At 30.4% G+C, this 13,914-nt stretch overlaps 1 protein-coding gene across 4 annotated transcripts in view; it reads left to right on the plus strand.

Annotated features, from left to right (window-relative positions):
• LOC100160941 (disheveled-associated activator of morphogenesis 1) overlaps positions 1-13,914 on the plus strand; it is a 50,809-nt gene that overhangs the window by 23,955 nt on the left and 12,940 nt on the right. For 3 of the 4 annotated variants that reach the window (XM_016803492.2, XM_016803493.2, XM_001947021.5), the window contains one exon: positions 10,688-10,786. In XM_016803492.2, the coding sequence (XP_016658981.1) occupies positions 10,688-10,786 (99 nt within the window). Of the gene's footprint in view, positions 1-9,980; positions 10,214-10,687; positions 10,787-13,914 lie in introns of those variants that run through there. The other variant, XM_016803494.2, reaches the window with a different exon arrangement.

Raw genomic sequence — 13,914 nt, forward strand, 5'->3', positions numbered from 1 at the left:
TTTAGATATTTAAAAATAATGTATATTTTTATTATCTAAGTATAGTCGCTTTTTTTCAATAAGCTTCCACATGTATGAATTTAGAATATTTAATTTCTGTTGAATAACCTGTTAGTGTATACTAATATCAGCATTTTTCAAACAACCAATGAATTATTGTTTCTGACGTTTCATTGCATATATTATAATATATATTAAATAAATACATATTTCATATTATTAATACTTGACACCGTTACTATTTATTCAATTAACTATAGTTATTTACCTATAGGCACCTACTTATAATAACTTTAACTTAATACATCATTCGGATATGTTACCGATTGTAATTTATTTTGTTTTCAGTGTACGCAATATTTACACTGATTATTTTAGTCAAATGAGCTAAAAATTATTATTTATGTAAGTACCTACCTAGTGATTTTATCATTTCGATTCAAAAATGATTTAAACTTTTTCTTTTGGTATAGGTACCTATTTAATAATTTATTATTACTATGAATATTAAGTAGATTTTATTACGTGATTTAGTATAATAAGAAAGAAAGAAAATTATGTTAAATGGAAGCGAAAGGGATTAATAACTACTTATAACTAATTTATACTTACCAATTATACACGCTAGAATGTTAGTTTGAAATCAAATATAAAATATGCACTATGGTTTATGAACATCGAACATTATAATATTATGTATTAATTGTTTATAAGCTACCTATAATACCAATTTTGGTCTACGATTAAATTCAACCTACTGAATTTTTTCTCATTGATTTTTCTTATGTATTGCACAATATGTGATGTAAGCATGATGGATTTTACGTTTACCGAAGTCTTGTCAGAAGGAACTATCTTGCAGTGATGATGGAACTTCATTGTTATTTTTAATCTTATTTTGTACGATTATTTAGATGAAATTAATTGTTTTTGTCATAAAAATATTAATATTTTCTAGAACTACAGTTCCATCAGTAATTTACATTTAGTGTGATAAATTAAATGGTTGGTAAATCCAGATTATATTAATTAATAATAGTAAGTTAATATGTAAATCTTTTTTTTTTTTTAATCTGATATTTCTCTTGTTGAGAATGTATTATGGGTAGCGTGGGCGGTGGGATCATTTTTCAAAAAATCGCTAATCGTTTTCTAAAATAAAACTCAAAAACTGTGCCTGTTATCCGACAGAGCTATTAAACCATATCGTTTAATTATTTTGTCATAGTATGTGTAAATTATAGAAAACAGTCAGTAAATAATGACTTTTAAATGACACTATGATTATATTATATTTTCAAATTACTCACTGATAGCAATATAGCATACGAAAAAAAAAGTATTTCTTTCTATTAGAGCTGATGTACAGTATCTAATAATTGTCATCATACTGACTGTTTTTATAGTCTCCAAGGCAAGACACTTAGCAACGTGTATATAAAAAATCTAGTACTATTGCAGTTCAAAATGTCTTGGGTAGGCACTTACCTTGTTCATTAAAATATAATATAAATTATTATAATATGAATTCATGATTATCATAGACATATTACAATATTGAATGATTATATATTTAAACAAATATTGGGCTTTGTGGTTTTTGTCGTAATTTGTAAGGTATAAATATTATAATATTATGATGTGCGTGTTCGTCGCTTGACATCGTTTTAATAAATAATAATATACCTACCTATTATAAATTACTTATTAGTTATTATATTTTCCGAGGACAAAATAAACACTCAAGTATATTAAAATAGTGATGTACCTACGCTTCTTATTACTTACTTCGACTTCCGGAGAATATTAGTCATCTGGCGGAAGACCAATAATGTAATTTAATAATAATAGTTATGTATTAACGATGTCCATTATTGTTTTAATCGGAGCGAAAATAAAACGTATAAGGAAAAATTGCGAAGATACGCTAGCAATCAGGTTTTCCAATCATCCAATTAAGCTATTCGGTGAACCGTTAACCTAGTGACCAGAAGACTATTATGTGTATATACAGAGTGATTCAGCAAGCATCCCCGTTTTTCCTTTGATAATGCATTTATTAAAAATATATTGATTTTTAGCATTTTTAAGTAGGTGTAAGGACTATATTTTCAATCACTTGAATTTTTATGATATTTAAAGAGTGTTCAGTGGCGATATAAACTGTTATTTTTTAAAGTGAACAACCCTTTTTTATTGTAATTTATCAAGAAACAGATTTTTTTGAAAATGTTTATGTTTCTAAATCGAAATTCAGCAAATAAATAATCAAGATGAATTTATTAAAATTTTAATTTTAATATAGTTATAAGTACCTACCTACCTACAACTTTTATTTTTTTGTAAAACCAATTATCAAGTACATTATTATTACACAAAGTTTAATAACTACTGATTCGGATTTTGATTAGACTCGTCGACATTTTCAAAAAAATCATTTGAGTAACAATTTCGGAAAAAAAAGGATTGTTAAGAGGCCGTCGTCACAGTAGAAAAAATCAACCATAATGTTTTAGTATTAAAGTAATCACGAAAAATTGTACTTAAATATGTTGAAACAGATTTTTGAAATATATTTTCTAACCAATTGTGTTTTTATTTCAATTTGTACCATATTTTCAGAAGTTTGAATTGTCATAGGAATGTTCTTGAATGGTGTAAAACATATTGGTGTTCAATTATAATTACAGTCATTCAGGTTTCAGCTTAATTAAATATTTCGGAAACTAGAATTTTAAGAGATGTATAATATTATTAAATTGAATTAATGGATAAAACGGGGCCTGCTTGGTGAATCACCATGTATATATACCCTGTAATAAGTCTACTGCTATACCGTTTATTTTATAGAATACCGCAATCGTCGTGGTAGGATAGGCGTACCTATACATATATAGGTACAGCGTTTGGCGCTTATTGTAATGGACCGTACAAATCGTCGTGACGACAGTGATTAAAATTGTAACGATAAAGAAAATCGTAGCGAAAAAAAAAGAATTAAAAAATGTAAAAAAAAAATTCTCGAACCGAAAATTGCCGCCCAGAAAAAAATCTAACAATTTAAACCCCATTCGATATTGCCGTTATTATAATAATAATTGTATTGTTGACGTCTATATAGCAGTAGCTCCGTGTAGGTACTATATTATAATAATATACATAATAACGTGGGCGTTATGTACGTTAAAGAGAAAATATTACTCGATCACGGGGCCCCGACGGAAACAAACTGACGAAATGATAATAATAATATTATTGTAATCAGTATACGCGCGCGTGCTGAAGCGGTTAACCGAATACTAATAAAACGGCACGGCCGAAAATTCGAGAAAAAACGACGTTTAATTGATATTCCGGTGTGTACTTTGACACGGATATAAATTAATATACATTTCCCGAACTCTTATAGGTACCTAGGTATATAGATATATATACTGCTTTGAAGACCATTAAAGTATTATTGTACACGTCATACAATATTATATTAATATTATTATTGTTTATATGTTATGTACCGACGACGATGACCCGGAACATCTTTGCCCGAAGGTTAGCCATGGGAATGGACGATTTTAAGTCATTGTACCTACGACAACAAGAGTCGACATTTATGAGGTGGAGGAGGCTTTGGTCCCGAGTTCCCATCAAAACATTTATGAACGCGTAATAAACTGTATAATATATTGTATATTAATATACAAAAACATTCCAGGCAAGCCTTTAAAACCGTATAATAAAGTAGGGACCCTACCCTAAATTTGTATATTTGGTGGGAATTAGGTCCCCTTAGTTATATTATATTGTACTATAAGACTGCAATAAAGATTTTCCCCAAATTATAGTACCTCTGCAGATATGTATATTATCATATATGTATAATGTATATGACCCAAACAATGTGTGAATGTGTGATCGATGGTAGTAAATAATATGAGTGAGAGTTTCCCACACGGACGCGGATACGGTTTTAATGTCATCGGAAAATGTTGCAGGACTTAAACCTATTAATTATTATACACCACCAATGGTATAATCTTCAATGATACGACGTCATAATAGATAGCGTGGTTCAGTACCAGTACAGTAACTGTGGTCGGCGATAGTGTTTCGGACACTGCAATTATCGAGGTGTTCCGTCTATACTATCGACTATCGTACATTGACGCTCTCAAAATCGTGTTAGGTATACCGAAAAACTAAAAATAAACAAACTCCCATGACATAATTAATAATTATGTACCTTTATCTATACACTATGCTAGGCCCGCGTCGTCGAGCTGGGTACCCACACAACACGGGCTTCCGATGTTTTGAACATCTGTTGTTTTTTATATTTCTCGTGGCGTCGGCAAGTATTTATGTATAGGAACTATATAGGTATAAGTGCGACGAAGAAGCGTAACTCATTTATTATTTTTTTTTTTTGCTGGTGAAAGCGAACATTTTTTGTTTTGGATATTCTCCCTTATTATAGGTACCTACCTACCTTATAGTAATAATAATAATATCTCTATGGTGTCTCGTTTTGCTAATTAGCCATACGAAAAACTGTCTAAACCGTTAATGGAATTTAAAAACAATTCGTATCGAATTATATTTATTTTATAAAAGTGTTGCAAATATTTTTTTTTTCAACAGGAAAGCTAGTGTATACGCTTGACCTTCGATTTGTGTTTCAACAATGTTAATTTTCTGCATGTGTAACAATAATACAGATGATATCGAACTAATTACATGGATATATTATTATAGGTACTGTGGTCAATTTTTTTTATACATTTTTAATAATTCCGGTTTACCATTTCGTACATTGAATTTGGTACAAACACAAGTATAGTACATTTATTTTGCGTTCGATATTTTTTTTTTGCAGCACATTGAAATCGAATAGGTATCAAACTATTAATTTCCAGTTAAAACATTTTTTTTTTTTGTAATATACGTGTACCACATTAAACACAGCTAGTATTCGGCTATTATTGTTTGAGCGTACACTTTATATAGTATAGGTATTGCAATATAATTATATTTTAGCTGTTCTGTACTATGTAATATTTCATGTGTCTATTATGTTCTATATGTTGTATAGGTATAGCTTTAATAAATATATAATTTACGGAAATAATTCACTGTCTTTAACATATAAGAAACCCTTGTCAAGTATATACGTGCTATGTGAAATGATCAAGGTAAGCCACATAGGTATTTATTGTTCTTGGCAATACCTCCTATAACAACTTCCATTACAATTTCAAATCGAAATAATAAATCTATAGGAAATCGTAAAAGCTTATTGAGGTTTGCCTTTTGACTGAAATTTTCTAGGAATGTCGTTCGCTCTATATAGAAGTATTTTCGTTTATGCAGTGAATTTTGCATTGATAATATATTTTCCTTTGGTTTTATACGGTAAAGAGTATAAAAATATGATGTTAGTTTTATGTTTAAATAATTACCTATACGCAAAGCACACTGCTTTTGTATTTGCTGCAATTGTATTGCTCAATTTTTAACATCACTATTATATTATTTACATACCTTTATAATATATAGTTTTACTGGAAATGATAAAAATATCATATAATAATTAAGCGTAGGAAGACCGATTGCTCTCCTCCAGTGCATATAATATTTTTAATTCCTTTTTTTTTTTTTTTGTAACGATCGAACTTTAAATATTGAGATTTTCAATATGACGACTGAATTGAATATCATTATGATTTTAATATAAAACATTATACAATTTTATATTAATTGATCACTGCTCGATTTTTAGTTTTTTCCGTTTTTTTATTCGCTTACGAAAATTTGCAATTAAGACTTATTATTTTCTACGACTCAAATGTGTCTGGTCCTGTTTGCTTTCAATACCAGCTGTACTGCTGCTGCCATTCTGTATTCCGCGTGCGTATGATATAGTAATAAATGTGTAAAACTTACATATAATATATACATGTATTGTAATAATGGACGTAGTTTCTTAAATGAGGATATTTTTAACATAATATTATAATACATTATATTTAATATTTTAGACGTTATCCTGTAACGTTCAGAATATATTATTTTTATTGTTCGAGTTAAATATAAGTCAAAAGTACAAAATCAACAATTGGCCTAGTAAAGTGTAAAAATACGTGACAAGTATTCTAGTCTTTCGACGAATTGACATGCTTTTCCTCTTTAAATACCTACCCGGCCCATTTAATTCCAAAAACCCTACGTGCTGCAGTGTTATATGAGTAAGTATGTTCACACGTGTATCGGTTTGATAAATAAAATAGTTTACACCAAGTGGGTCAGCGCATGAAATGACGTTCATTTTTTTTTCAAATTCAAAACAAAATATCGATACGAGTCTTCCAAATATAGTACGGCTGAGCATCGTTCAAAACAATACCAGTTGAATTTATACCAGTTGAACACGCGCTGACGGCTGACCTGCGGGCAAATAATGCATATTTTAATAATATTATATTCAATATTAGATTTATTAAATTTATCAAATTTATTTATTGTGGATTATTGTTCAAATAAAATGTACTTAGCTGCTGGTTATATGACGTACATTATTTATGACAATAATTTATAAGTTGTTTCGCGTTAAAAAAAAAATAAAAAAATACAAGTAGGTCTACTACCAAATTAGTATGCACAGTGCGCACCTATTAAAGTGATAAAATGTTATTATAAAAAGTATATTTTTGGTAATAAAAAATGTTTGCTGTGACACTTATATAATATTAATATGGACCGTAGTTCCTGAATATAGTATAAGACCACTACGTCTCGTTTCTCAATACTTGATATTATATTCCACGCGTTACAAAAACAATTTATTTTTTCGACGATTCTTGTTCTATAAAATACCGATTGCCGATTTTATTTCGTTTATTACAGAATAGGTAATAATAATACATAATACTTACACGCACACGGCGTATCCATTTACTCGTATGGAAAATACGTCTCAACACATTATATATTATTATTTATTATATTACACACACTGCAGAGAGTTGTCACTTGTCGTAAACACATAAACGCGCGTAAAACTTAGGCGTATTCGGTTTCCATGTATTTGTCAAACGCCACGTGCCTATACCGCAATCCACTGTTATGCAAATATTATCTTTTATACCACTGTTGTCGTAGTCGCAGGTTAGAAAACAGATATTATAATATTAAGCTTGTTGCATCAACTTGCACGGCGTTTAGACTTCACATTATTATATTACCTATACCTATATACTTTCACATTCCTTCGCACATTATACTTCCCGGTATAAATAATAATAGTAATAATAATATTAATAATATTATATATTAATATAATATTATAATATAAACAAATTTGGCGCAACGTGTTTCCGCTTGGCGTCTGGAGGTCAATAACGGCGGCCACCGCCCGCAACCCGTGTACGAATATAATAATAATAATATTATATTCTCGTATACCGTGGTATAATAATATACGCGCATAATATTATGCGATCACCCGCGGTCGGTCTATCGATCACGTGCGGAGCGCCTGTTTAATCGTCGCATTATGCAAAAGAAAGAAAAAAATTATAACTAATATCTATCTCGCCGTCAATAGCATACACCTAGATGAAAACGCTCCGAGTCGTCGTATAGGTATTATTATTATTTTTTTATAGTAGGTAGGTACCCAGATAAAGGTAGTATTGTTGTTTCGGACGATAAGTCGCGCGCGCAGTGAAGACGGAAAAACATCGTCCGTGCAAGGTTACCCACATCTCGACGCCTCCCCACCGCCCCTCCGCGACGGTGCGGTATAACAACAATTGATCGGTTTCGTTTTTTGGATTTTTTCTTTTTAACGAATCTTGTCGTTTTGTACTTTTGTCGAAACGACGACGATGGACGTCAATCGTATGGCCGTCGCGGTCTGTACGTTTGATATATGCGTACGTATATACGTATATACTTATATTACTATGTTCTGCGGGCTGCTACTTATATATAATATTGTGTACTTGCTGTCTGTGGTGGCAAGGCTGCATTCTTTGAAAGTGAAAACCGGCGCGTGGTTCATGTCTAATATTGTATACTAGATGATAGGTACAGTCGACGACTTGGACGACGGCGGTGATGATCGACTTCTTCGTATATTATACGCGCGTTGGCTACGCGTGATTTATACGGCCGGAGAAAAAATTAAGTGAGAGAGTAAAAAAAACATCAACGGGAATGACGTTATATTCATCACGGTGTGTTTTTTTTCTATCTCCGAATGTATAAATCGTTCTATGGTGGAGAAATTAGATGGACTACCTATATTATATAATGTTAGAGCTGCTCGGTATATAATAGAAGTAATATAATTCGATTAGCGGGCGGCTAAAACCCGAAGGCCAAAAGCACTTGGATTAAATTCGAACACCGTAGCTGCAGGTACCTATACCTATAATTAAACACACGGCGTATTTCTGCAGTGGCGGATCCGAAAAATCACCCCTGTATATACGTATCATCATTGCTATGCTTCCTTAATTTTTTATTATTACCTTAATTCATTTTATTCAGATCTATGTGGGTAATGTTATATTTGAATAATGTCTAGGGGAGAGACTGGAGATCCTAGTAAAGTTTGTAATAAAGCTTTGTCCCTACGAAATCCAACTCAGGATTCGCCACAGACGTATATAATATACATACTATTATCATTGCAGCTGCAGATGTATGTGTAATAACGTGCTTTAATTCCATCCTATAGTCTATACATATGTATATTAGGTACCTATATACCTTGAAATGATCCACCAAGTATCCTCACACCTTATATCATTTAATCATGCATTTTAAGTTATTGAAATTCTGACTTGTTATTTTTAAACGTATACTTGAGGACCATGCTTAGATTTTGTATTCCATTTAAGGATTGTTCCATATGTAGACAATATGTAGTGAAAAAAATGAGAATGACAACAACCTTTATTTTACTGTAAATTGATTTTTTTAAAAGATAATTTCGACTTCTGTGCTATTAAAATGTATGTACTATGCACAATATGATAAATTACCGTAGAGTTAGTGTCCTTACTCCTTGAATAGTTTTGTTACATTAAAAAGTTGATTATAAGTATGATTATAATTTTAAAATCAACAATAAAAAAATCTTTAGACTTGTATTTATGGACTAGGTATTATTATATTATTTAGTACAAAAAGTTTAGTAACTCAAAAACCATAAATATATTTTGAATTTTGATTTCTATAAGTACATGTACAGTGTACACCAACGTTTTCATACAAAGTATCTGATTAGCAACGTACGGTAAAAAAGGGTGGTTGTATTTATACTCTCCTTAAATGAAAAACATCTATAAATACCTATTTACCTAGTACCTGTCTATTTCAAAATATAGTCTATATAAGTACTAAAGTACTTATGTATATTAAAAAATTATAACAGTTAGAATTTGAGTAAATGCGTAATTAAAAGAAAAGTGGGGGGGAGGGTGCACATACTTGACGAATATTGTCAATAGGTAACATGAAAATATGTTTACTATTATTATTACTATTTCTATACATTATATTATTATAATATAATCTTCGTTGTCGCTTTTCTTTCTCTCTCCCTCTCTCTCCCTATTTGTGCTAAATTCGCACATGCTTGATATGACAGTTTATACTTATTGATCGAATGATCTATGTTCAAACGGAATAATATAATATTTTAATATTAGGTATATTCCTTTCATTCATGCATCGTTCCTATCAATAATAGGTATATTATTCTATAAGCTTTATGTGTGGTTAGATGGTAGTGGTAGTGTAATATACAGTATACATGACATTTTCAATTGTTAAGCACAGCAGCTGCTGCAACAGGATGGTTGAATTCGATTATAAAAATGCGAGCATATTATTATAATTCTTATTTAATTGCTGTATATATTTATAATCATGTAGGACGTAGGTACGATAGCTGATATCGAACCCAATTAATTGAGTAAAATAAATCAAGTGGTTTATTATGATTGATATTATAAGTACTTACTACTTTTATATAGTATCTGCCGAACCAACTGCATTATGAATTTACAGTATTAAAGAACGCTACCCATACATTTGTTGTCTCCGTCTTACACACGCACGAAATAGAAAATTGTCGTTCTCTAGTTTCAATAGTGTGCTGTTAGTTTTGATACTAGAGTGAATTGACATATTATACAACTTTTAGGTGAGAACATTATCTGTGGTTAAGCGTTGCCGATTTTTCGAAATTTTCATTTTCAAGCAAGATATGGGTATGTGAAATATCAAAAATTAAAAATGCTCATATCTTGCTTTAAAATTAAAATATCGAATAAAAGCCAACACTTAAGCACAGATAATGTTATATCTAAAAAATAGATAGCTGACTATAGTAATCGGGTTTATCAGAATTTAAAAATGAAAATTATTGTATTACAATGTTATTATGTTTGATTAGCATTAATGTAGGTGCTAGCCGGTGTCTAGGTATACCTACCATAACAATTGGCTCACATCGTTTTGGTGTCATGAAATGGACGGGAGGGATTGAGGGAAAGGTCCTCCTATGGTACATAATGTATAATAATAGACTATAATATTGTACTGCTGTGTTATCCTTATCCAATAAATTATCATATTATTATTTTAACAGAAAACATTTTTTTTATTCGCGTTTCAGACTGTACCCCGCTCTATGGCGGGTTTGGCGGAGAGACTATCGGGAATGATGCCTACGCCCAGCGTACGGGGAAGAAAGGGCTGGTGCGGCTGCCTTAAGGTAAATATAATAATTAAAATAATAATATAATAATCCATAATTCATATTCATTAAATATATTTATAGACTAGAGTATAATGATCACTGTATCAATTTCATATTATATTTAGTAATCGCGGCGTTGTTATAAACGATATGCAGTATGCACTCACTATTATAATATGCGTACGCTGTTTAAAGTACCTGCATTAAAATATGCGTCGTGTTACAACACGGCTGTGGACGATAACATTATTTATCATCTACACATAAACTTATAAATACTCTGTAACATTGTGTATCGTATAAAATAATTTATATATATATATATTATATTATAATAAGTGTTATATACCTACATGGCGCTAACTGCAACATCGTGACGATTCCGTGTTCCGAGCCTGTCGTCAAGGGCGGATTATATTATCGTCGTAATTATCTAAGTCTGTTTAAGCTGTTGAAAGGACAAACCGCAGTGTCGATTGAAACCGCAGTGAAAATTATTTTAATTGACATCGCAGTAGGACGTCGTAATAATAATATAATACAACGCTGTCGAGTGTCAAGTGTCAACACTATCCTAAAAAAAAAGTCTGTCTTATCGATAACTTCTGGTTTTTTGGCCGGTGCAGATTCCTCTTTGGCATTCATATCAACAGTAAAAAGAGGGAAAAGTAATAATATCTGATTTGATGAAATATTTTGCAACTCGAGACAAATATAAGCAGATGCCTCCTATATAGCAATATAGGACTCGAGATACATGCTTACGAGATAATAATATTATATACACATTACACGATGATTAATCTTTTTGATATAATATGTTTTAAACTTATTATAATTTATAATAATAATTTAAATATCAATATACCAAGTGTGGGCACCAGAGGATATGATGAGAAAATACGTATGCGTTATATACCCAACAGTTCTAAAAGATCAATCAAACGGTTGCGTTAAAAAATAGCTACCAATGTTGCCGTGAAGCATGGTAGTAATTAGTTATAGAAACAGTCAAGAAATGCCGTATATGGGCAGTGTACATTGGATACGATATTGTAATGGTAATGCGAGAGGTCCCTTGGTCACCGCAACCTTGACTTATTACTTTTTAGTAATATATAATATATTATTATAGGCGTAGAAATCAAATGGAAGTATAGTGACGGGTTCCGCGGTTAAATGAATAATAATATTATTATTATTTTTGACGTCTTTGGTCGTTAATAATTTTTCCCGATTACCTTAAGACTAAGTATATTATTTAGTTACTCGAGGGGCGCTGCGGTTTCACTAAATAACTTCTTACTGTACAACGAGCCACGAGGAGTACCTACAGTAACTTCATCGTCGTCGTCTTTTATTTATACGTTTCATGTTTTCCACATGTGCCTTGCCGCATTCTTATTACTTGTGATAAATCATACCTATTAGTATGTTGTGTAATAACAGGGAATCGTATGCATGATAATATATTATTATAATAGCAAAGGCATTCTTTGAGATAACAAATGTCCATAAGATAACAAACGTAGTAATTTTCTTTCCCATAATACGAGGAAACATTTACACTATTATACAAGTCGCAATTAATGCCGGAATGCCAATAATTATCGATTACACGATTAGGCCTCCTGGAAAATGACTAGGCGGCTGTCATTAAAAACGCATATAATCTAATGTTCTTACAAACTATATAAAATTTATCACTATAATATATTATCCATTAATCGGTAAACTGCCACTAGCGCGCCAGACTCGAGTTACAAAAAATATCAGTAAATAAAAAAAAGGTTAAACGGAGTTAGAAAATAATTGAAAATAATATACTTAAAAATAAAACAAATAAACACTAAACTTGTAGGCGATGAAGAATAAATTATACATTTGAAGCCTGTTATAGGAACATCTGGTTTTAAAGTTTAAATTGCTATTACTGTTGGCAAATATATAAGCTAACAAGCAAAAAATATATTTTGCTCTTTTTAAAATTAATTTGTTGGTGTATAGAAATAAAGTTCGAAGCCATGTTTTTATTTATTACTATTTTTTTTATTGAAACTCGTAATTTAATTAAAATTAGCTGATTTAAGATATTCTAAGATATTATGATCATATTATATTATATTTTAATGTATCATCTATATAACATAATATAATATGTAAGTGATATAACACCATAATTCATTTATCGAGCAATGGGCATTCCACAATAGTATATAATAATATATACTTATATAATATATTTATATATTATGACTATAGATACCTCATAACGTCCATAACATTCGTAATATTACATTAAATAAATTGATTGATAGGTACCTACTTTGATTTCAACAATAACTAGTTTTTTTTAAATATAAACTCATGTGCATCTAGGTTAATTTTGTAAGAAAATTATTTCATAATAATATAATATTAATTAGACATACAATACGTTATTGATTTTTTTTGTATTTCAATCTAAAATTGTTTATTATTATTATAATAATATTACAAAATTATCAGTGTTAGATATAGCTATTTATTTTGACAGTTAGTTATAGTTGAATTAGATAAGAGAATTTCATAACAGCGTTAGAAATAAAAATAAAAGTTTCTGTTAATCTTAAAACATTTAACGTATAAAGTTAACTCTCAGCCTATCAATTAGGCTAACATAATGCATCACAGTATAAGTAAGAAGAGAAGAAAAGAGAAGAGAAAAACATTTAATTAAAGCTCTATATAGCTAAATAACGAGGCTGGTTGAATTAATGAAGGGAAGCATGATGATAAGGGCTATTTATTAGCATGGAACCTAATGGCATCGTAAGGAAAACGACTAACGAGACATCAAAGGAAGGAGGTGCGTGAAATCACAAATATATAATCTTCCGTGTGGCTTGTGCAGAGGGAAGAGTCGTTAAGACCAAGTTTGCAGGAATGATACGGAAGAAGATTATGATTGGATCTTAGGAAAGATATAAGTACAAAAGTTATAACAGCGATTATAGGATTAATTAGGCAATAAAAACAATAACCTAATCTGCGCACTTAGTTTATGTGACGTTGTTTTTAATTTATATTTTAGTTAATCATTAAACCATCGACGATAGTGTTGTTGAAATATGGTTACAAAATAATCTACTAATTAACAATTA

The sequence above is a fragment of the Acyrthosiphon pisum genome, chromosome A2 (assembly GCF_005508785.2).
Source record: "Acyrthosiphon pisum isolate AL4f chromosome A2, pea_aphid_22Mar2018_4r6ur, whole genome shotgun sequence".
Lineage (NCBI taxonomy): Eukaryota > Metazoa > Arthropoda > Insecta > Hemiptera > Aphididae > Acyrthosiphon > Acyrthosiphon pisum.